Source organism: Bos mutus, chromosome 3 (genome assembly GCF_027580195.1).
Source record: "Bos mutus isolate GX-2022 chromosome 3, NWIPB_WYAK_1.1, whole genome shotgun sequence".
NCBI lineage: Eukaryota > Metazoa > Chordata > Mammalia > Artiodactyla > Bovidae > Bos > Bos mutus.
The window spans coordinates 54,807,200-54,833,073 of record NC_091619.1 but is presented as its reverse complement, the minus strand read 5'-3'; the positions used below and the strand labels follow the sequence as shown (position 1 = coordinate 54,833,073).

Genomic DNA, 25,874 nt, shown 5'->3' with positions numbered 1-25,874 from the left:
CTCTTCACTTTCTGCCATAAGGGTGGTGTCATCTGCGTATCTGAGGTGATTGATATTTCTCCCGGCAATCTTGATTCCAGCTTGTGCTTCTTCCAGCCCAGCGTTTCTCATGATGTACTTTGCATATAAGTTGAATAAGCAGGGTGACAATATACAGCCTTGATGTACTCCTTTTCCTATTTCGAACCAGTCTGTTGTTCCATGTCCAGTTCTAACTGTTGCTTCCTGACCTGCATATAGGTTTCTCAAGAGGCAGGTCAGGTGGTCTGGTATTCCCATCTCTTTCAGAATTTTCCACAGTTTATTGTGATCCACACAGTCAAAGGCTTTGACACAGTCAATACAGCAGAAATAGATGTTTTTCTGGAACTCTCTTGCTTTTTGATGATCCAGCGGATGTTGGCAATTTGGTCTCTGGTTCCTCTGCCTTTTCTAAAACCAGCTTGAACATCTGGAAGTTCATGGTTCACGTATGCTGAAGCCTGGCTTGGAGAATTTTGAGCATTACTTTAGTAGCGTGTGAGATGAATGCAATTGTGAGGTAGTTTGAGCATTCTTTGGCATTGCCTTCTTTGGGATTGGAATGAAAACTGACCTTTTCCAGTCCTGTGGCCACTGCTGAGTTTTCCAAATTTGCTGGCGTATTAAGTGCAACACTTTGACAGCATCATCTTTCAGGATTTGAAAGAGCTCAACTGGAATTCCATCACCTCCACTAGCTTTGTTCATCACCTCCACTAGCTTTGTTCGTAGTGATGCTTTCTGAGGCCCACTTGACTTCACATTCCAGGATGTCTGGCTCTAGGTGAGTGATCACACCATCGTGATTATCTGGGTCGTGAAGATGTCTTACTACTTTATTGTAATATAAATATTACAATTGTACCAAATCTCCACATACTCTATTTAAATTAATTCATATTTTTTCCATACAGAATTAATACCTCAAACTTATAATTCAGGACATCCCAGACAGAATGAAAGTGTTGATTTCACCATTTAAATTTTATTCTGTTTCAGATTTGGAGTGAAGAAAAAGCCTATTTACATTAATGTCATAAGGGATCCTATTGAGAGGCTAGTTTCTTACTATTACTTTCTGAGATTTGGAGATGATTATAGACCAGGATTAAGAAGACGAAAACAAGGAGACAAAAAGGTAGTATTTTAGCTTCAGAATTTTTATAAAGATAATTGTGAATTGCATGCAATGAACAGTGAATGCTTTTGAAATTTATTAATGATTATAAATATATTACTTGCTTATTGTGGAACATTTCAAAAGAACCAAAAAAAGTATGAAGAAGCAAAAATAAACTATTTTGGAGTGTATATTTTGTCTTTTTAGAAAGTATTTTACTTTTGTTCCAGGGCTGAATATTTGTTTTATTATAGTCCTATTAACAGTGTTCTGTGAGCTTACTATAGCTGTTCATGAATATGACATATTTGATATATACTTTGATTCTCTAAATCTTGATGATGGGAGTTGACACTGATTTGTGTTCATCTGTTTGGGGACCCTGTTTTGTTAAAACAGCTATTTTTTTCAGGCAAGATAAAAATTATAGCTCAACAGAGTTCTTACTTAGCAGGTTCCGATTTGAGTTGTCTTCTATCAAAGTGAATCCTCCAGAGCAACCCCAGACTTGCTTTCCTAAGAAACCAAACTCTTTTGTCACTTTTTTGGTGGAACACCTTTGTTGGAACCACTCTGCTCACAGGGGTGCCCAACACGTGGGTGATGCAGTCTGACAGAGCCTGCAGCCACCCTCTCCTGCCTCATTTTCTCCCCTGAAGCCCCCAGTGCCTCAGCAGGAAATGTCACATTCCTCCAGATGTATTAATCCCTTCATACTTTTTGCACACGTTTTGTTCCCTGTGTTTAGAATGTCTCTCCTTCACTCTGAAAAACTCTTTGTCCACCTTTAAGATCCAGCTCAAGTGTTACCTCTTTCATAAAGTCTTTTCTGGCAGATAGCCATGTCCTTTTCAAAGCTCCCAGAGCACTCCATCGGAGAAGGCAATGGCACCCTACTCCAGTACTCTTGCCTGGAAAATCCCATGGACAGAGGAGCCTGATAGGCTGCAGTCCATGGGGTCTCGAAGAGTCAGATACGACTAAGCGACTTCGCTTTCACTTTTCACTTTCATGCATTGGAGAAGGAAATGGCAACCCACTCCACTGTTCTTGCCTGGAGAATCCCAGGGATGGGAGAGCCTGGTGGGCTGCTGTCTATGGGGTCGCAGAGTCGGACATGACTGAAGCGACTTGGTAGCAGCAGCAGCAGAGTACTCCATTCATGTCACTATTTTTGAAATATTTATTTTGTGGTACTTGAATTATTTGTTTACATATATGTCTTCTCCAGAATGCTGTGAACTTCCAGAAGCAGGGACTATACTTCATTCACCTTTGTTAACACCACATCTACTATGGTGCTTAGGTCGTCTGTAAACACTTAGCAAGTGGCTCAGTGAGGGAATTTTTCACCTTTTAAACCTAGTGTTGCATAGCAGTGATGCTGGATACTTGATGTATTATAATAATTAACATCCAACAATTAATGTTTTCCTAAGTTATCAGTGCCCTCTGTTGCATGAGAAGGCAGTGGAATTTTTTTGTTCTATATTTACCTTTTCGTTTTTTAGAATTTGCTATTTCTTTCCGTGGTCTCAAAGCTTTAGGCAGAAGGTACTGATCTTCTGCCTAAAAAGGGTACAGTACCCTTTTTTTTCCAGTGGATACTGAAAAAAAAAATCTCTTAGTATTATTTAATCTTCAAAAAAATATATATACTTCTGTTACTATGGAAAGTCTGCAAAATTTTGTAAAATCTAGTAGTGTAACTCTTTTGTGACCTAGTACTTTAAAATTTATCAGTAGTTATTTCTAAATTCACTTCAATGCCAACTGCTTCATTTCTTTTTTTAATTTTAGCCCTATCATTTACAGTAGCTCTTACTCGGTAATTGTCGGTATCCATCTCCCTCCTTCAACTAAAGGAATGTTAATGTTGGTAAGGAAAAGATTCACAGTCACATAGGTTCCTACATCCACCATTTGTCATGTCAGCCCTGGATACCATGGTTTTGTGGTTGCTATCCTATTTCATTTGGGGAATTAGGTAATAATACTACTTAATATAGCTAACAATAATAGTGCTCACATCTACTGAGTACTTATTGTGTATCAAGCTCTTTTTTAAGCCACATACCGTGTATCATTTCAGGTGGTCCATACAATAATTTTATGGGATAGTTGCTGTTATTTCTCCATACATTTTAAATATGAGAGCAGTAGGGCCTACAGATGGAGATAGGCTTTTATCTAAGCAGAAATCAAGGGGGAGCTCACTCTCAGCTTCCAATCTTCTGTAGAAAATGTGTAGCAAGATATTTGTAGAAAAGGGTTTGAATGTAAATGCCATCACTACCAAGCATCAAATTTTAATTATTGACCTTCAATTATAGGAATTAAATGTTTAAAGTAATAATCTAAGTAATCTGGTTGTTTAAGTGAAAAAGGTGATTATAAATTTGTTTCTCTAGTATGCTGAACTGAGTTTTCTGGGAGAGGAAGAGATCTGGACTAGAGTGTTTTTATTTCATTTGTTTGTTTTTATTTTGTATTTTAAGACCTTGAAGTTTTACTCTGATAACAGAGTAAAACATTTATTTATAGAAAATTTCATTTCTGAAATGTGGCCCAAATGTTTAGGAGAAGGCTAATAGAAGTTAGCAAAGCAATGGGAAAATCCTGGTGGCCAGCATTTGAGTGACTGTCACCCTCTGTGGTGTGACATGAGTGAGAAACCCAAGGGCTACTGTCACTGTCGGAGTCAGTGGAGCCGTTCATCTTGATTAAGGCCTCGGTGGATTCACTCAGGTTTTACACAGTAAAGATGGTTTTGAGTTGCGTTAACTTGATTTCTCTCACTTGGTTTACTTTTTTCATCACATATTTATAAAGAAAGAGCAGAGGGACTTCCCTTGCAATCCAGTGGTTAAGACTCTGCTTCCAATGCAGGGAATGTGGATTCAAAACCTGGTTAGGGAACTAAGATCCCACACACGTTGTGGCTTAAAAAATAAATAAATGATAAAAGAAATAGGACTTCTTTTGTACGCTAAGATCTAGCACACTCGTGTATGTTCACCAATTTCTGATTGTTTATAGTTTTTTTTTTAATATATCTTCCTTGTTATTGGCCTTCTTTGTGTTGTTTCTTTTAAGTTGGTAGGAGTGAAACACCTCTGCCAAATGATAAGAAGGAACTATAAAGGAGGCAAAACCCAACTATTTTCCACTTTTTTTTTTTTTTATAAATTTTATTTTATTTTTAAACTTTACATAATTGTATTAGTTTTGCCAAATATCAAAATGAATCCATACAGGTATACATGTGTTCCCCATCCTGAACCCTCCTCCTCCTCCCTCCCCATACCATCCCTCTTGGTCGTCCCAGTGCACTAGCCCCAAGCATCCAGTATCGTGTATCGAACCTGGACTGGCAACTCGTTTCTTACATGATATTTTACATGTTTCAATGTCATTCTCCCAAATCTTCCCACCCTCTCCCTCTCCCACAGAGTCCATAAGACTGTTCTATACATCAGTGTCTCTTTTGCTGTCTCGTACACCGGGTTATTGTTACCATCTTCCTAAATTCCATATATATGCGTTAGTATACTGTATTTATGTTTTTCCTTCTGGCTTACTTCACTCTGTATAGTAGGCTCCAGTTTCATCCACCTCATTAGAACTGATTCAAAGGTATTCTTTTTAATGGCTGAGTAATACTCCATTGTGTATATGTACCACAGCTTTTTCCACTTTTATATTGTCTAATAAAATGTGTGGTAGGTGAATTAGGGTAAATCAAGCTTTTAAAACAAAGAAATTCAAATGTTTAGATAGATTTTTTTCTGTCATACATAAAAGCCTAAAGATGAGGGGCCCAGGATCTTAAAGCAGCTTTGCTCCATACTGTCGTTCAGCGAGTGAGGTTCCTGCCATATTGTTACTCTGCTGCCCTTCCGGGGCTTGCCCTTATGTGCTTGGTTAAATTGGTCACCACAGCATCTGCCTTCTAGCTCGTGGGAAGGAGGAAAGTAGAGGCCCACCAGTTTCCTTTTAACTAAGAGACCCAGAACTTGATCACATTACTTCTGCCCCCAGCTGACTGGCAAAACTTAGTCATATGGCCACACCTAACTGCAGGAGAAACTAAACATTGTGATTAAAAGAAGGAAAGAGTGGATTTTGGTGGTAAATCTGTCTCCCAGAGTTGGCTAGCAGATGATGCACGATACTGGATGCTTGGGGCTAGTGCACCGGGACGACCCAGAGGGATGGTATGGGGAGGGAGGAGGGAGGAGGGAGGAGGGTTCAGGATGGGGAACACATGTACACCTGTGGCAGATTCATTTTGATATTTGGCAAAACTAATACAATTTGTAAAGATTAAAAATAAAATTTAAAAAAGATAAAAAAATAAAGTGAAGTGAAGTTGCTCAGTCGTGTCCGACTCTTTGCGACCCCATGGGCTGTAGCCTACCAGGCTTCTCCGTCCATGGGATTTTCCAGGCAAGAATACTGGAGTGGGTTGCCATTTCCTTCTCCAGGAGATCTTCCTGATCCAGGGATTGAACCCAGGTCTCCTGCATTGTAGGCAGATGCTTTACCATCTGAGCCACCAGGGAAACTTTTTAGCAGGTTTTAAGCTACTGGCCAAAAGTAAACTTGAAGATTATCAGCACATTTGCTTTGTCTGAAAAACAAATACGTTCAGCAGTTTAGAACACAGGAAGTAGGAGTTGGCCAACTTGAGAACTTGGGTTAAAATAGCAATCCCACATGCTTACTCATTAATCAGTTTTGATTCCAATAGTGTATATTTAAATTCTCAAGCTTGTCTATATAGTGACTCTGTAAACTTTTAATACTGTAACCTCTTTTAATACCCTAATTTATTACATTTAAACAAAATCTTTCTAATGTCTTTGAATTCTACACACACAAAATGGTGGTACAGTTTGTGAGTTCACCCACAATCACTTTAGTAATTCATTTCTTTTTTTATCTGAGACTATTCAGACAGAGGTATAATGAAGCAGAGCACCTCTTCTGAGTTTCAGAGGCACCATACTATGATTTGGGATTCGTTTAAAATTGAATAGGCATGGAATCAGAAACGTTCTGATATATCACCACTCGATTTATTGGAACCTGGAACATGGTAGAGATAGATACATAGGTTTTGTTTTTATGAGCTACAAGTTGGCATAAAGGATAATAAAACCACTTTTTAGAAAGTGACTTAGACCAGCAAATTTAAATAGACCATCTGGTAAATTTCAGAAATAATATAATGGCCATGGAAATGGGGTTGATTGAGTCTTAAGTATAAACTGAGATGTTTTCATTTTAAAAAATAGAGTGATGTACGTGTGTGTGTGTGTGTGTGTGTGTGTGTGTGTGTGGGGGAAGGGGAATCCTAAGATAATTTTGGAGAACTTTAAGGAACGTCAAAATGCTTCATGAAAAAATGTTACCATTCCTGTCTTCATCTCAACCAGAATTGTGCCTTTAAACCTCATGCAAAATCTCTGAAGTGCAGTCTTCCCCAGCCATTTACAAATATTGATTGTGCAAACAACTGGTGTAACAATATATTGTGTGCTATGGAGGACACAAATCCATACTTCATGATCCCTCCAAGAAGTTTTTCTGTAGTTTGGAAGAGTGAACATAATATTTTTTTTTTCAAAGTACATGAAACAAGTTCTTTAGATAAATAGATATACATACCTGATCCTAATAGTTGATCCTTTTACAAGGCAGTATATAATTAATTTATATGAGTTTAAAAGAATGAGTGACCTGAGGCCAGAGTAGTCATTGGAAAGATAGCGTCTTGTATATTAGATTAGTAGAGGACAGCACTTTCAGAGGAAGAAAATGTATTTAGCAAACATATATAGATCTGCAGGAACATATGACTTGCTTGAGAAACTGTAGAACAGGTTAATCTGGTAAAGAAGTTATACATAGAGATAAGACTAGCACATTGAAGTCAGAGTATGAAGCATTCTTTAAAGCCAGGATAAAGAGTTTGTGTCTTCTTTCTTTCAGTATATTAGAAGCTTTTGACGTATTCTGAGTAGAAGATGTAAAAGTGACTACTTAGACTATCTGGTGGTCTAAGAGCAGATTGAAGGAAGAGAGGAAACAGAACCTGATTAGAAAGTGATTGTAAGGATGGAGAAATGGCATTGTGAAATCCTGATGAAAGTAAGATTACCTCAAGGAAGTTAAGTGAAGTAGAGGAAAAATTAAGAAATGTTCTGAGATCTTGAGTCTGAATTACAAGGGGCAATGTCATATTGCCAGAAATACAAAATATGAGGAAATACTGGAAACTCAATGAAAAGGCACACTAGGTATCAGAAAATACGTAAGAAGTGATTCATCTAGGGGTACAGATTTGGAAAGCTTCTGCCTGGAAATCGTAAAGTATTCCAAGGAAGTGTGAATAAGCTAAGGAAGGGTGTAGGTAAGAAAAGACATCTGAATTTCCATACTTGGTAGAAGGACCAAAACATGCCTTAAAAGAAGATAATGATAGTACGTTCAGAAAGGTACAGAGAAGCAACAAAAAGCCAAAAGGGCGGTGTTCAAAGAAATAGACAAGTGCTGTGGAGGTCAAGGAGAATAAGAAGCAATAAAACATTGTATTTGACTGTTAGGGAGGACAGGTGGGGAGAGAGAGAGACAGACATGGATACATCCCATTTATTTAATGGTTATAATGAGCCAGCCAGTCTTTGTGGTAGATTGTTTTACATCCATCATTTTATTTCTTCTTCAAAATAAGACTGTGTCCTTGGTTTCTAGATGAGGAGACTAAAACAAAACTTAAGTTTTCTGGTTCAAGATTCAAGCCCAAGTCATAAAACTTTTTCCTATATCATGGTAAAGGCCATCTGTAAAAGAAATGGGCAAGTCAGTTGTGGACTGCAGTTTGTTATTGCCTCTTAAATGTTGCCAGAATAAAGATAATTATCCCACTATTTCTCTATTCATAGATCTAAGGATTTGGGGTCCTATTCTCAATAGCGTTTTGGTTGAAAGGGACCTTTGAATTTACCTAACTTTATATGAAATGTATTACAAAGTGAGGTTTAGAGGCCGTAATGACTTACTCAAGATAAGGTCAAACCTGGTTCTAGAAACTCAGAAGTCTGGACTCTGGATGCATTCTCTTTCTACTCTTTCATATTCTCTCTTCTCAGAAGTAACAGGTGGTATTTATAGATGACTACTGCAACAGCCTGAGCGTCTAAGTTTGGCATCTTAATATCATTTCAGATAGATAAAGCCTACTGTAAAAATGCCTGTGACAGATAGTAGTAAGTTCTCAAGAAAGTGAAGCTGATTTAATTTTAGACCCATAACCTGTGAGTCTCTTTCCCTTTTCATTAATTTGTGTATGTACTCAGTCGCTCAGGCATGTCCAGCTCTTTGCAACTGGCTGGACTGTACCTCACCAAGCTCCTCTGTTGAAGAGGAGCCCACCAAGCTCCTCTTGTCCAGGCAAGAATACTGGAGTGGGTTGCCATTTCCTACTCCAAGTGGGTTGCCATTTCTCTTCCTGACCCAGAGATCAAACCCGCATCTTTTGCATTTTGGGAAGCCCTTTAATTAATTTAGTCAGATGCATTTGGAGAGGGGGCCATATCAGTCGTTAGTATCTGGGGTCACTTTTGCTTGTACAATGATGTTTTTGTTCGTTTTAATGAGGAAAGAGGGAAAGACTTAAATGTAGTTCTACTTTATATTATTTTCAAATAATTATTTCCTGAAGAGTATCTTGAGTCTTATTTAATTTACTTTGGTAAGGGGATAGAAAATATAAATACACAGATTCAACATAAACCAGTACTTAATTTCAAGGACAAGTTATTATCTGGGGATGTTACATTCTTATGGTAAAAGAATTCTTATAAACATTGGTGTGAAACAAAAATATGAGAAAAGCCCATGTTTACCTTTGCTCAGTGTCTCAAGTATGTTTTGTAACCTATCACTTTAAGTCACTATCTCATCCAACTCTTTGCTGCCATTGATTTAATAACTTACCACATTAAGATAATTGATAGGTGAAGCTCGGGTTTATGGCTCACATGTTCTGCTCTGTATTTTTTCCAGACCTTTGATGAATGTGTAGCCGAGGGAGGCTCAGACTGTGCTCCAGAGAAGCTCTGGCTTCAAATCCCCTTCTTCTGTGGCCACAGCTCAGAATGCTGGTAGGGAGATAAAGTTAGCGTTAATCGATAATCTACTTATTTTTCTCCATAATCTGTATTTCACAAAGGTGGATGCATTAATCAAGGGCTCAGTGTAAGGAAGTTTATGAAAGACCAGACCAAAAATAACATGTAATTAAGTAATATCTAGTTTTTTAGTTACCTTAAAAAGTGCCTTAAAAAGATTCTTCATGTATAAGATGCTTGCCATGATTTCTCAGTTGCTGGTTTTTAAAAACTTTTGATATTATGTATATTGCTATATTCTAGCAGTGTTCTTAATTAGAAGTCAGGAGTCCTTTCATAAACCTCATTTTCTCCTAAGCTTGTTGTTTTAGCCACCCATTTTAGATCAAGAAGAGGCTTAGTGGGTAAATTATTTACCTGGTTTTACTGTTAAACTGATGTGACTTTGAGAGAAGCCAAGGTAAAATAAAAATGTTTTATCTTTAATAGAGTTTATTTCTTCAGGATGTGCTGAGTTTTCAGTTTGTAAAAATAATGGTATGTATTTATTTGTTCTAGTCAATCATTTTAATAGGAAAAGTAGAAAAACAAACAAGAAACACATGCAGTTAGTGTCTTCCTTAAAACCATGGGAGACACAGGGAATGCCTTCTGTTCTTTCCATCATCGTTTGAAATGTAGCGTTAGGTCACTGTGAACCTTAAGGTCTTACTCAGTAGGTTATATCAACACATAATGTAGTTGACCCTTTAAACAACACAAGTTTGAACTTTGAGGACCCACGTAAGCACAGATTTTTTTTAATATATATTACAGTAGTGCATGATCTGTAGTCATGCACTACTGAATCCTCGCATATAAAGCTGGGGATGTGGAGGGCTGGCTGGAAGTTATACGCAGACTTTCAACTGGGGAGTGGGGGATTGGGTCTGGTTGGCACCCATAAACCCTCTTGTTCAAAGGTCAACTATAATAACATAAGAAGACTTGGACACTTCGAAAGAATGTCTTCTCAATTTTTAATCATTTCCTTTACAACAGGAATCAGTAAATTACAACCTGGACACCAAATTTGGCCCAATACCTGTTTTTATAAATAATTTTTTTGAAAGACAACTGTATCTATTTGTTTATTGTCTGTAGCTCTTTTCACACTGCAGAAGCAGAATTAGGTAATTGTGACCAAGACCATATGACCTGTAAAGCCATCTTGGGCTTTACTCTCTGGCTTTTCATAGGAAAACCTTGCCACCCCCACCTTAGAACAATAATATACTTTTCTGTTGGGTGTTAATAAGATTTTAATTGAACTTCTTTAGGGACCTTAGAAATCAGCTTGTTTACTTCTCCAACCAGCCACAGTCCCTTAGCCATGCAGTGTGGAATCTTAGTTCCACAACCAGGGATTAAACCTTTGCCCTTGACAGAGAAAGAAGAGCGTCCTAGCTGGACCTCAAGGGAATTCACAAGTGTTAGTATTTTTTTGTTAGTTTTTTTTCCTGGCTGTATCCTTTGGCTTGGGGAATCTTAGTTGCCCAACCAGGGATCAAATCTGTGCCCCCTGCAGTGGAAATGTGGAGTCTTATCCACTGGATCACCAGAGAAGTCCCCACCCCAGCTTTTTAATGGCTGAGAAAACAAGTTTAGAAAGGTGAAAGACCCTCGCTCAATATCACACTGCTTAAAGGCAGAGCTTGGAATCAGGATTAGGAAATGTCAATGCTGAAAAGAATCCAAAGGCATAGTTTATTTAGGGCCAAATTGCTATTAACAGTCAGTAGCTGACAATGTAAAAATTAAAAGATCCATAGCAGAGCCATTTCTTTAAAAAACCTAAATTCATAAATTAAATGAAGATAACCACTACACAAAATTGCTTAGACCTTCCTAGCTCTTAAAATGAATGAAGTTTAGAGTACAGTTGACCCTTGAGCAAGGCAGGGGTTAATTCCAGTATAACTTATAGTTGGCCTTTTGTATTCATGATTCCTTGGATCTGCAGATTCAACCAACCATGGTTCATGTGGTATTATAATATCTACTATTGAAAAATATTTGCATATAAGCGGACCTGTGCAGGTCAAACCCATGTTGTTCAAGTGTCAACTGTAAACAAAGATTAGATGCACTCATGCCTAAATCAGATAGGAAGATACATAAATATACATATTTTTTAACTGTTCATATTGTGTCGCCTAGTAAAATTTGAATTAGCCCTGCATGGTTCAGCAGAAATTGGAGACAGAGGCAAAGGAAATTAAGAACAGGTGTGCCTCCCGAAGGACATTAATAAAAGGGCATTAAGGCTTTGAATGAACACATGTTTATCTGTTTTTTCCATAATATACAGTGTCAAAGTCATCAAAAATACTTAGCAGATTTTACAACCAGGTTTTTTATTCTTTTTCTTTGGTTTTAGGAATGTGGGAAGCAGGTGGGCTATGGATCAAGCCAAGTATAACCTAATTAATGAATACTTTCTGGTGGGAGTAACTGAAGAGCTTGAAGATTTTATCATGTTACTGGAGGCAGCTTTACCCCGGTTCTTCAGGGGTGCTACAGAACTCTATCGTACAGGTATATAAAGGATGGTTTTTGTTTTTGTTTTTTTTAAGCTGACTTTAACTTTGCCATTTGCAAAATATGTATGATTCGAAGTCTGTTGAGTAAAACTCCAGAAAGGCAGGTATATTGTCTGTTTCTCCTCACCATTTTCAATACAGAACAATACATGGCACACAGATGGTGTTCACTAAATATCTTTTGAATGAATAAATGTGCATGAGATGATAATTAAAAGGCATTGTGGGTATAGTGGAAAGATACAGACTATAGTGCCAGCCTTAGAAATTGTGTGATACTCAGTAGTGCCGGCCATGCATTCCACGCTTTAGACACGTCTGGTGCCATTTAGGTACTGGTAGGATCGGAAGACTGAATCATGTTGGTAATGAACCTGTGCTCTTGTCTGTTATAACGCTCCTAAAAGTATGCTTCAATAGCCTTGACGATATTAAAAATCTGAAGGTGACTGTGCTGGTCCAGCCTAATCCTGATTTTTTTTCCCCATATTCTTTGGTAATATACAGAGGAACTCTTTTTTTCCCCTAGAATATGCATATGCCCTAGCTTTTAATACATAGGTATACAGAATAGAGGTTATGAGAAATCAGTCCAAAGTTTGAAAATAGATATTGATATCTTTAAAAACAAACTAGTCAGAACACCAAGCATTTGAGAATATAACACGTACAGTGACCATCTACACTTTACCAAGTGGCCATTCTTACTTTTATTATTTGACATCTCATTAAATCTTTAACGAGGATAAAGATTTGTCTTACGAAGAACAAATCACTGATTAGGACACTGTTTTTGCCTGAATGATTTTAAGATGAAACAGTTACGTTACCTGCCTTCCACATGTCATCTCTTCAAATAAACAGGCATTGATTTTTATGTGTGTTCTCAGAATTTATTTACCTTTTCTCTTTTGCCTTTGTAAGTAGGAAAGAAATCTCATCTTAGGAAAACCACAGAGAAGAAACTCCCTACTAAACAAACCATTGCAAAACTACAGCAGTCTGACATTTGGAAAATGGAGAACGAGTTCTATGAGTTTGCACTAGAGCAGTTCCAGTTCATCAGAGCCCATGCTGTACGAGAAAAAGATGGAGACCTCTACATCCTTGCACAGAACTTTTTCTATGAAAAGATTTACCCTAAATCGAACTGAGTACAAGGTGTGACAGTTAGATTCTTGAACTACAACTTCGACCTTGTCTTTACCTTAGTTCTCAGCTCCACAACTTGGATTGTTGATGGGTATATAAGACACTTTGCGTTAGGGTACAGACAGTGACGTCAAGGAAGTAGATTCTGGCTGACACGTCAGTGGTCCAGGAAGTTTAAGTTTCAGCCTATTTTTTTCTGGTTAAATTTTGGTGGGAGTTATAACCTCCTGCCTGGACAAAACCTACACATCACCTAAAATAAATACCTAGCAGGTCTAATGGAAGGCTAGATGCAGTTACAGAAAAGTTCTGATATTCTGTTTTTGATAAAGCATCTTTTTCAACTAACCATCAATGAAGATGAATCCCATCTGCTTCTTTGCCTGGAGGTTTGGGTTGTACTCCTCTACTGGCTGGTGTTATTAACTGTTTGGCAGTGTGTGCTTTATTTTTAAATGTTTGGTCATGGTTGCTAAAAATGTTTTTGCTATAGTGGGAATTGCCCATATTTATGTAGATCATTTTAGTTTTCTTTTAAAAGATGATTATTGGTGTTAAAACCAATTTAAATCATTATTAATACTGTAAAAAGAAAGCAGTATTTCTTATTCCTATCTCCCCAGTATCTAAGATTGGGGAAACACTTCAGAGAATGTTGACATTGCCTAAAGTTCTTTTTTTTTTTTCCTCACAAAAATATTTTCCTTTAAGAAAGATTTTTTCATCATGTTTAATGGGAAAAAGTGAATATGTAATATAAACAGTCCAGTAGGGAAATTTTGACTGTTTATCCTTTAGATCATATATTTTTTCTTCAAAATCTGTACATACTCTTGTGATGTTTTCAAAAGTGGGTCCTGATATAGATTTGACTCATCTGTGGATCCTAGAGGAGACACTCTATGGGATCCAGATTCAAATTCAGCAGCAGCTTCTTCTAGTTCTCCACTTATATTCTGATCTCTGCCTGCCGTTCATTAGTTTTGTCTAGTTTAATTGCCAATGACTTTCTAACTTTTAGTTCTCCTAGGTAGAGTTGCTTATATTTTCCCAATTCTGCTTTTTATTAGAAATTTCTTAAAAGGTTTCCATCTTGGAGAGTTCAGATTCCAAGTCTGTAATGCTGAGTTGCATCTGACTTCTTCAGTTCAGTCGCTCAGTTGTGTCCGACTGTTTGCGACCCCATGGACTGCAGCACGCCAGGTCTCCTGTCCATCACCAACTCCCGGAGCTTGCTCAAACTCAATGACCATCGAGTCAGTGATGCCATCCAACCATCTCATCCTCTGTTGTCCCCTTCTCCTCCCACCTTCAGTCTTTTCCAGCATCAGGGTCTTTTCCAGTGAGTCAGTTCTTCACATCAGGCGGTCACAGTATTGGAACTTCAGCATCAGTCCTTCCAGTGAATATTGAGGACTGGTTTCCTTTAGGATTGACTAATTCCTTTAGGATTCCTTTAGGATTGATGAATTCCTTTAGTATTTCCTTTAGGATCCGACTTCTTATTCAAGCATTATTCTAATTTCATGATTGCTCTAAGTTTTCTTGAGATGCTGCTTATATCTACAAAAGTAGGTTGACTTCTTTTAGTTTACTAGAGCCTGTCTTGCTCTTTCTTCAGTCTACTGTTTTATACTGCTCTGCTTGACTGTGTTCCATCATATTCATTTCTGTATGACTTTTGAGGTTCACTACTTCTTGCTCCAACTTCTTTTTATTCTTTTCTAGTTTTTCACGTTTCTTTTGCATTTCTTTCATAGATAATAACTCCTGTCGAAGAACTTGACTTTTTGCATCCAGGTGCAGACATTTTGAAGATGCAGTTTCTAGCTCTGCTGTAAGATCATCAGTCGAACTTGTACTTAACAGGTTTTTCTGAAGCTGTTCAATTTTGCCTGCTTGCTTTTTGACCTGTGGTTTTAAACTTGCATTTTCAATTTCAAGTTTTTGGATATGATCCTGTGTTTTCTCAGTACATCTCAGGGCCTCGTACGTTGATCCTGTGCTTTTTGCATCTGACTTGTGAGTTGACATAACGTCTTCTTTAAATCCTGTGGCTCATCTTCTAAGTTAGCACAATAACATGAGTCACCTCCAGTGAATCCTCTGACATAGACTCGAGTTCATTTCCTTATTAGCCATTTCTATCTCCTTTCGTTTGGCAAGGTCAGGATTCCCATTCTGTAAGATTCTTGCATTCCATTCTGGAGAAAGCTGCTTCTGATGTCATTTCTCATTTTTACAGCCTGATTCAGATTATTTTTCACAGTCTTCAGTTTTATTTCTAGTGCTCTGAGAGTGAACTCAAGTTGTTTTATTTTAACTTCTTACCAATCTTTTCTTCTTAACTGCTCCCTAATTTTTTCATATAACATACCAGACTTTTTCTCTTCTCTTCTTCTTGCTTTATTATTATTATTTTTTTTTACTTTACAATATTGTATTGGTTTTGCCATACATCAACATGAATCTGCCACGGGTGTACACGTGTTCCCAATCCTGAACCCCCTTCCACCTCCCTCCCCATACCATCCCTCTGGGTCACCCCAGTGCACCAGCCCCAAGCATCCTGTATCCTGCATCGAACCTGGACTGGCGATTCATTTCTTATATTATACACGTTTCAATGCCATTCTCCCAAATCATCCCACCCTCTCCCTCTCCCTCTTCCACAGAGTCCAAGAGACTGTTCATCTTGAGCTGAGGAGCTCTCGTTCCCACTCCACTCTCTGTTGCTCTGTGATTTCACTTCTTTTGTTTCTTGACAACTCTTTCTGTAGCCCACTAACCTTACTTTCCATTTTAATTTTTCCTCTAAGTAGTTCACAGTGGCTTTTTAAAAATTCTATTAATCTTTTATAGAAAGAATTGCACCCCAAATTTTCAACAAGCTAACAGAATCTTTACACCTCATGCCCAGTTGTTTATGTAGCAATATGGAATTCAACTCGCCATCCTTGGAAGTGGTTTCAGATGACTGAATTAAGTCATCAAGGTCATCCACAGAATTAGTTTGTTCTTCAACCTTGTTCTGTTCACTAGATATTTTCTTTGCAGGCTTGCCATCATCCTGATCCACTTTACTTAAAATACTGTCATCATTCACATGCAGTAGACCACTAGTCAGTGAATTGGTCATTTCAAATATTGGTGTAATCACATATTATTTTGGTGTCCGTTTTTCATTGTCCTTTTTCTTTACTTCCTTCATATGCATGCTAGGATCGCTACTATCAGAATCTTCATTCTCCGTAGCAGGAAACAGCTGGTTGCTATTTTTTTCCTACTCTTTCTCTGCTGAACGAATCCAGTCTTCAGCAGCATCACATATGTTGTCGGATACTTGCATTTCACTACTTTTGTTCTGCTGCTTTTCTTCTTCAACCTTGGTTTTAAAATCTTAAAACTTTATCGTCTGATGTAGGCCATAAATCAACACCAGGTTGTTTGTTGGAAAACCTGCTTAAAGAGTCTTCCTCAGAATTCTCATCCACTGAGTTGCTATTTTCGGGAGGTGTCTCTTTTCTTTATAGTCAGTAATCAGTTGGTGAATAATAACACCACTAACAACAGCACATTCTTCAGCAGTCCATCCAAAAACATCTTGAGAAAAGATGTTAACACCTTGCTGAAGAAGACTGACTGCATTTGACTCATAACTGACAGCAAGCATGAGGGCTGTTCTTTTCATCTTATCAACCACATATATATTTGCTCCTTTCTGTACTAAAAACTCCAAACATTTGCTGTTTCCTTTCACTTGTAGTAACAGTGGTGTGAGGTCATCCTTATTCCTGGCTTCTGTTATTGGCATCGTATGAAAGCAGCTCTGCTGCAAGTGATATATTCTGGCAAAAGGCAGTATAGTTGAGAGCAGTGCTGCTGCTGACGTTTGTGACATTTGGGTTGGCACCGTGCTCCAGCAGAATAGTTGCAAACTCCTCTGCTTGGCATTCTACAGCCTTCATCAGCACTGTCCTCTTTTCAGAGGTTAGGAAGGTATTTTTCTCTCCAGGAGGAGAGTTACCCCCGCTGAATGACCATTGGCACAGGCCAAGTGGAGGGTAGTCCTGTTCATCTTGTCTCCATCGTTTAGGCGATTATTTCCGAGCAAGAGAATATGCTGCACTTCGGCTACATTGCCCATGCTGGCAGCTTTGTGGATCTTTCCAAGGCCCTTCTCTCAGATGTGGTACCTGGGCCTGGTGTCTTCTTGGACCTCCCAGTCATTGGAGAAGGTCGCCAGCTGCTGCCTTTGCAAACAATTTGAAGGCTGGAAAACATCCTTCTGTTCTCTAGAGTGTCTAGAAAGATGGCATCTTGGAAATTGACTCCATGAGGCTAGAGGTTATATTCCTTATCCATCCTGAGGAAGAAGAAATAGGAGTAATCCTGGACCACAGTGTGGGAGTGACAGGAGAAGTAGCCCTGGCCAGTGAGGTTGAGCCTGGAGCCTGCGGGCACCTGGAGCGTGCTGCCCCACGCTTGGTTGCACAGCATCTTGATCTGGGCCCAGTAGAAGAGCCCAGCATACTGCCAGGGCAGGTGGGTAGCTGTTGAGGCCATGCCACTCCTGGTACAGCGCTAGCACCTTGGCGTACACAATGATCGCGGCCAGCTTGGTGTGGCAGCCCTCGCTCAGGGGTCTCCCCTCAGAGGGCAGCTGGCAGCTGCGGGAGGCCCCAGGCCAGCCAGCTAGGCAGAGCCAGGCAAGCAGCAGCGGGTGCAGCATGCTGGCTGCTGCAGCGGCGGGGGGCAAGTGCTGGGACTGGCAAGGTGAGCGCTGGCTGCACCTGGGGCAGCTGCCCGGGGCCCCAGGAGCACAGCCCTGGGCACTCTGCTCCGTGCTGCTCTCTCCTCCACCACCAGGATGCCTAAAGTTTTAGTTAAGGCTTCCACATATTAATATCAAAAAAGTAAATTTAGTGTTTGTTTCTCCATGGGTTATTTGTAAAGCTGTAAAACTGAGGTATCGGTGACTCCATATTATATCTCCATTAGTGAGCTGTGGTATGGGTAGGATTTTCCTACTTCTGTACTTTTCCTTGTAGACTATTCTTACTAAGGTGCTTTATAATGTGTTTTAAAGCATTGCATTTACAAAAATAAAAAAAAAAGGAAAATGCTGTAAATATTGCATATTTTATGTATTTGGACCAAAAGGTTATAAGTAATTAGACAAGTGATTTTGCACCAATTTTATTACGTCAAGTAAAACCATCAGATCTACTGTTCTTGTATTTCTCATTTAACTTTACTGTTAAGACATCACTGAAATGAACTTCAGTAACCTTTCAATTTTGATACGAAGTACATTATTCATACTTGGGGGCAGTAGTTATAGTGGAAAGAGTACTGGACGAGGAGTCGGAAATCTTGATTTCTTGACTTGGCTCTGCCACTTATCAGCTGTGTGACCTTGGGCAAGTCACTTAACCTCTCTCTGCCTCAGTTTCCTCATCTTGAAATGAGGATATAATACCTGCTGTACCTACCTCACAGGGGTGTTGTGAGGATTAAATGAGATGGCATGTGAAAGCACTTTGAAAATTGTTATGCGCGATATAAATGTAAGGTATTATGGAAACATCTTTAACATATAGTTTCATATCATTGGTTTTTTAACAAAGAAAAGAGAAAAGTTCACTTATAAGCTGGTTGAAAAAAGTTCATCTTGATATGAATTTGTGTTTAATAAATATCTTATCAGTGTTTTATCTTCCCTGTTTCAACAACTATTGAAAATTGAAACACCTGTGAACTCTTAGAGATTCATGAGCAGCTGCTTGAGTTCAGGAGTTTGTTCCCTGTTTGCAAAAAGATTTCATTAGCTGACTCAGGGCAGAGGAAAATTTGCTCTTCAAATGTGGAAGACTTTTCTGTTTTTATTTTACATTACCATTCAGAAATGGTAGCTATTTTATACCTCTGGTTTTTTAAGGTATATTTTGCAGAATTTTATTTCCCTGTGCATTCTTTACTTTCTTCCACTTCTTGGAGTAGCAAAGATAAAGAATTTTGGAAACATTTTCTAAAAGAGTAATCTTTAATATGTTTAGTTTAAATAAATATCCCGTAACAGGGCCTCACCAGACTATGTTAAGCATTTCAGGCAGCTTGCTTTAATGGTTGTTGATTGTATGGGAGGAGGAGAGAGTGCAACTTATCAAAAGACATTTTGGACAAATTTAAAGAAAAGCTAAAAGAAGTTGGCAGGAAAAGTCATTATAACACCCTTCCCCACCCCCCCAATAATAGGACAATATTAAAGAGTGTATATCAACAGGCATACTTTTCTTACTTGACTTTCTTTTTTGTGAATTTAATACCTTTTGCAGGCATTTGTTGAAAATATATACAAATGATTTCCTTGCCCAAAAGTAAAACACCGCCTTGGGATGGGACATCTGACATTTATCTGCTAGGGAAGCCTAGGATGTGGGTTATTCTCTGAGTCCAGCTAAATCTTACGGTGCATCAGCTCTTTTAGGTAACTACAGTGGCACATAGATCTAGGGTCAGAAGATTCAGAGAACATACAGTTTCAGACTTTGCAAGCCATCGGTCTCCACCACAGCTACCCAACTCTGCCATTTTAGTATAAAAGCAGACAACACATAAGTGATGAGTATGGCTGTGTCCCAATACAACTTTATTGCTGAAACAGGTGACAGGCCAAATATGTACCATGGGTTGCACTTTGCCAATCCCTGTAGCAGGTTGTTATTTATGGAGAAATCACTTTTGAATCTGTACCCTACTGGCCTAAAAGAGTTTATATACTTCCAAAACAGCTCCTAACTTATATCCAAAGAATAGCTTTCTGATCCAGGCGGTCTCTCCCACAGATTCATAAACTTTTATAACTTGGATTGCTTCCAGGTGGGCAGGTTTTCTTTCCCAGTTTAGCTGTTCAGAATAGGGGCGTTTATGCTATCAGCTTTCAGGGTGGGTGAGAAGTATCCTTCCTGGAGACTGAGAAAGGGTTAGATTTAATCCCATGTGGTCTAATATAGTCCTAGGAGCCTGACAAGTTCAGAGTCCTTATAATACCTAACTTTATAATCAAATAAACAGAACCACTGAGATGGTAATGTATTTTTTTAAAGTGGCAAGTGTGATTTTTCTTTTTCAGCCTCTGCGCTTTTTTCAGTACTTTGAAAATAGGGGAAAATTTTTTTTTATACGATACAATAGCAAATTAACCACTTTGAATTTTAAAAGATAATGTTATGTGTGTATGTGTGTATATATATATCTATATATGTTTATTTCCTAAAAGAGGGAAAAGTACCTTTTTGTTCATCTTGTATCAACTCTTGTTTTCAAATTGCTGTGAAATGGCAACTATTGATAAATTGTTGTGACTTTTAAAATTTAATGGAAAGGATGTATTTTGGTTTTACCCAGCTTTAATCTGTAAAGTATCACCTAAATATATCTGACAACAACACATAAGGTATTGCATGGGGGTTACTTTTCTATCATCCATATGCATTTGTGCAACTTTGAACATACTGGGTGCTTCTGAATTCCTGATGATTGGATTTAAATGACTGAAAATCAGAGAAAAACTTACTGACTTTTAAACTTTGCATTTTATTTTCTATTTTTAAAATTCAGCTAATGCCTATAATTTGAAGTCCACTGTTATTTCTCAATATATGTCCTATCAGAGATTCCTAAAATTGTGAGTCCCATCTGTGATTTACAAACAGTATTTTGATATTGCAGGTGATTTGCTCATTGTATTTGAATAGTTAGAAAGAAAATAGTTTGTAGACAATGATTCTCTTTTTCTAATAAAATGAAATAAAAATTCTAAAAGCGCTAGAGAATTGAACTAAAGGCTGGCTCCCCAATGCATAGCTGGTATTTTAATTTCTATTCAAATTCTACATAGAGAACATCTGTGTAAACCATCTCTCTGGTTTTTCCCATTGATCATTCTCAAACACACCTATGGCCCTAAAATCCTTTATTATGAGAGGCACCCAGTATTGTAACCTTTTATGAAGTTTGTCTTTTAAGAGGTCCAGGTGCTTCTACTTCATAAGTTGAAAATGTGCCTCTTCATACGTTAGTGCTGTTTGCTTTGAGAGGAAGTAAGGCAATTGCTGTTAAATTTTTGCATCCATTTACCCTATGCAAAGCTGCTGGATGATGCCAACTAAACTGCTGCTCAGGCAGCCTTTGGAGGGGAAAAGCACCCCGTTTGAGATGAGCACTGCCAATTCAACTCCTCTCGAGTGGAGCTTGCTTTCTGATTTACTGGAGAGGGAATTGTAAAGATAGAAATGGGCAATCAGTTCATCAGATTTATCCTGTAATTTAAGTTCATGCAGCTTTGTGACCTTTGCAGTCCTGTTTATAAAAAGGACCCTGATGGTGATGATCTCTTTTAAAACCCATTACTGGTAAGCCTATGGTTTAGACACACTGGTGCTGTCTATCTGATTTTTCAGACAGCTTCTAAAGCTTTCTACTGAGACTCAGGTGTGTGAGCATCTCTAAAGCAGTGTTGAATGTAATTTTGGCAAACGGATTGTATATTTTGACTTTCACTTTATAAATACACAAGACAGCTGAAGAAGAGTGCCTTTTCCCCCTCACAGTCCGCGTTGGAAGATGCTTGCTGCTTCCTCTGTCTCTGCTTTCTCTTTTTCTCCCCCTCTGCTGTTCTCTTGATTCATTTACACAATACTGTTTCCAAGTTGAAACCATTTTGTCACATCTGTTGGAGAGAGAATCACTCCTTCTCCTTAACATTCTGCCAGCTCTCTGTTGTTCAAGTGTTTCAGTTGATTACCTGATGAAAAAGCTATAAAATAAACACTCAGTGGGAAGGGGAAAAATGGTTTGGTGTCCTGTTTTAATATTTTCTTCCATGGCCTTGATGCCGAAAGAGATTTTTCCAAGTGGAGTCCGTGTGCAGTGTCATGAACTTAACCTTCAGATATCACTGCCAGCAGAGAGGTACGTGTCTTCCCTGGTCTGTCATGATTTGGGGGTTTATTTGTGACTTGCAAACTGACAGGGCTTTGCTGCTTTTTGCCTTGTACTTCACTACTGGTACTGAAATTTCAGATAGAAAATTTACAAGGTATACTTAGGATATATTCATAACTAGAAGAAAAAAGAGCTGTCAGCTTAGAATAAAAAGGGAATTTGAAAGAAAAAGTTAATCTGGTTAACATTTACTGCACAGTTTAGACGTGTCTGTAATGTTCCTTTGAGAATACCCATGTCTGCTGATTCTCTTTTCAGTCTTAAAAAGGAGAGACTCTCAATTAACAGTTTTCCTGTTCTCAGCCCTGGCTCATTGTTCCTAGCAAGTATTGTATGATACTGGGTTGAGTAAATACCCAATTCAGTAATGCGTTGTCTAAACAGGGAATTTGGTCTACACCCACAGAGGCAGAACAGGGAGCATGAATTTGGGAGTCATGCTGCATTTAGCAGTGTAACTAATCAGTGAAGAGAACAGTATTTTTGTTGTAAAGGTTGGAAAAGGTAGATACAAAGTGCTGGCCAGGGCAGACCAATAACTGGTAGGGCTTTTATGTACTGGGTTAGAATATTGTCAAGAAGTTGACAATATTGCCCTTCTGACCCTGCAGAATACTAGTAGTGTTGCTCTAGAAAAGATGTGTTTATAAATGTTTTATAAATACTGCTGAATTTTACTTTTTTATTGACAGCCCACTAATGCCTTTTTTTTTTTTAACTTATATCCTATAGCATAGCTAGTATTGATTATGATACCTGCTGTTGTTTGCATCTACAAATTTTCTGTGAGAAAAGGGGGGTTGCTGATTATCCTACAGGAAAACTTGCTTGTTCCAGAAGTGGCTGTGTTCACATATTATTCTTGAACAGTGTGGACTTAAAGTAGCACATACATAAAACTCAGGATACCTGGAGTAATTTGCGTTCTTTGATTGGCATTCTTTCAACAGAAAGGAAACTCTCCATCCTTGAAGAAAAGAGGACGTTTGCCTTGGCTATAAATTCATTAATTCCACATTTTTAGGATATCTGAAAAATAAACTTACTATGAATCTGAACTGACTTATTTTCACCACACTCTTACCATCACGAGCTCCTTTTTAAAGCAGCAGTTGAACTTTCTGAATTTTCTTCCAGTAGTGACAGGTGCCACAATGCAAATTCCAAACCACTGTCCATTTGTTTTCTTGCTGTGAAGGCATCTGCCCACCAGTTGCCCTACCTTGCCTCCATTATACCCTGTCTCACCTTTGTTACCACAGAGCCCACAGGTGGCACCTTGCAGCAAAACACAATAACAGCATCGACAACAAAATTGACTTTAAATTGCAAATTTTTCCCTTTCTACTTCAGGAATAACCAGTTGAACAAATTAAATAAATAAATAAACTTGTTATACAGTCACTGTTCTCTTTGTGGCTTACTATATTTCTTCTAGTAGCATGAGACTAAAAGTTTAAAAACATGTCAAGGGCCTATGGAAGGTAAAATGGATTTCTAGATAATACATTTAGTTTGTAAGACCTGTGAGGAGACACAACAGGAAAAAAGATCTTTTTTTCTGTCTTTCACCTGTTTCGTTCTATGAGAGAGAATACTAAGCCCCTTTATTTTTTGGTCTGAAAACAGTGACAATGGGGATTCATGAAAAGATAATCCCGAAGAGTTGGCTAGTTCCTCTCTCCACGTCTTTTGGTTCTGTGTTTATTCCAAACCAGATGACCAGCTTGGTGAGATCACCATATGGTTTTTTGTAAACTTTAGTATCTTTGCTTTTTACATTGAAAACTGAGATCTCAGACTTCATTTGATTTCCCATACATCCATAAGACTCAGTACCTGCCTCCTTTCCCCCTAGTCCTTCATCATATACATACTGCTTCTGGAGACTCTCCTAGCCTGACAACTAGAAAGAAAGAAGTAATCACAAGGTGTAGAGAATTCTACGCCAGCTGTGAGAAAGAGGCAGTTTGTATGGTGGTTAGAATATGGGCTCTGGAGCACCACCGCTTACTAGCTAACTGATCTTGAACAAATTAAGCTCCCTACATCTGAATCTTGTTTGTAAAATGGGACTAACATTAATCAACAGTCTGAGGATTAGTGAGATATGTATAAACTTAGTACTTGCTTCCTGTTATATAGTAAGCTCTCTAATGAAGAGCCAACATTACCTGCTAGGATAAATAAGAAAGCAAAAGAGGAGGAGCCACCTATTTGGACACACTGTGTCACACTGCATCCATGAAGTCATTCATTGACCTGCGCGCATGACCCGAGGAACAGGAAAGATGAGCAAAACAGGCATGACTTTCATTTGTTGATAAGAGACGAGGTGAAGAAATACCAAGCATCATGCAGAGATCTCTTTCCTTACTAATAAACCACCACCTTTTGTTGGTAAGGCTTCATAGAGAAGGGCATGGCAGCCCACTCGGGTACTCTTGCCTGGAGAATCCCATGGAGAGGAGCCTGGCGGGCTACAGACCACAGGCTCGCACAGAGTTGGACACTACTGAGTGGCTGAGCACGGCACAGCACAAGGATTCATAACCCACCTCTACCCTCAGACCTTTCAATACACGTAACGGCTTTATCTCTTAGTTTAGCCTTGAAATAGTAGAAGCACCACATGGCCCAAGCAATCAAGTTCTAAACATGCAGTATCTATTACTTACTCTAAAATGCACTTTCATCTTCATGTCTGTGACAGGCTTCGTTTCATGACAAATCTGTCCTCCCACTTCTCCAGATCCCTAGTTGGCTTTGTGGGTTAAAATGCTAAGCTTTTACTCTGGGAGGCACTGTTCATCTTTGTTGTAATTTTTAGTTATATTATATTTTAATTCCAAAGTCATTTAAACAGTGAGAAAGACAAAGCAGTGCTTTATTTGTAGTCTGAATCTAAAAAATGGGTTGTATTCTGAGAATTTATTATAAACCAGTTCTTTGAAATCCATGTGGAACCAACATTACACATGTGGGCCAGCCTAATCCACAAAAGTTAAATACTAATGGAGTTATCCCTTCATTAGAGCAGAGGAATCTGAGGGTGGTGTCCTACTGGGGAACTTAAAATTGAGTTTTTCTGCCATTTTCCCCAGTGAGATTTTTCAGTCTTGAGCCCTAAAGCTGAGTGGTTCATATTTTAACCTGTGGGGCATGTAAGCAGAGGATGAAGTAATCACTTTTGAGTTTTGAAAAATAGATGCAGCAGTGTAGAAAATGTGCTCTCGGGCTGAAAGCTGGGGACACAGAACCTCTGAGGGGGTTACTGCAGTTGTCAAAGGAAGTGGTGATAACATTGGGGAGAAGCAGATGGATCTCAGGGACAGAGGACCCAGCACTTGGTGACAGATGGGATGTGATTAGTATAAGAAGAGAGTGGGCAATATTTGGGTTTGCAAAACACTGTGTCTGTACAGATGCTCAACATCCTTTGCCTTTGCCCCAGCTATGCAGTGGTGGTTGTTTTCCATCTAAAAGTTTACAAAATAGACCAGTGTCTGTCCAGAGAAGCTAGGACCACAAAGACAGGATTCACTGTCTCACTATTAAGTATTTCATTCCCGTGCCTCTTCTGGATCAGATTTTGTGACCTGGGTTAGGGTTTGGCAAAGAATTTCCTTCAAACACCCTACTGCTCTGCGGTTTGATGTCAGACATGTAGTGAAACACGCCAATCAACTTCAGCCTCGTCTCGTGTGACTTCCCTAAAGCTGAAGCTTCAAAATTAAAGTCATGCCTAGAGATGTTGCACATCATTAGTGCCTGAGAGAGTTTACAGGGAAACAGAACTGTAGGGTTTCAGTCAAAGGTCTGGGCAACTGGATTGCTAGAGCTGTGAGCCTA

The 25,874-nt window shown here is 38.6% G+C and overlaps 1 protein-coding gene and 1 pseudogene across 2 annotated transcripts in view; one reads left to right on the top strand and one right to left on the bottom strand.

Moving 5' to 3' along the window:
- Window positions 1–15,710, top strand: part of HS2ST1 (heparan sulfate 2-O-sulfotransferase 1) — a 185,033-nt gene extending 169,323 nt beyond the window's left edge. Inside the window, exons 4-7 of one of the 2 annotated variants that reach the window (XM_005888422.2) lie at window positions 1,021–1,159; window positions 9,215–9,312; window positions 11,699–11,856; window positions 12,789–15,710. In XM_005888422.2, the coding sequence (XP_005888484.1) occupies window positions 1,021–1,159; window positions 9,215–9,312; window positions 11,699–11,856; window positions 12,789–13,015 (622 nt within the window). In that variant the 3' untranslated portion in view covers window positions 13,016–15,710. Of the gene's footprint in view, window positions 1–1,020; window positions 1,160–9,214; window positions 9,313–11,698; window positions 11,857–12,785 lie in introns of both variants that reach the window. The other variant, XM_070367749.1, reaches the window with a different exon arrangement.
- Window positions 15,656–25,874, bottom strand: part of LOC102278482 (POTE ankyrin domain family member A-like) — a 29,275-nt pseudogene continuing 19,056 nt past the window's right edge.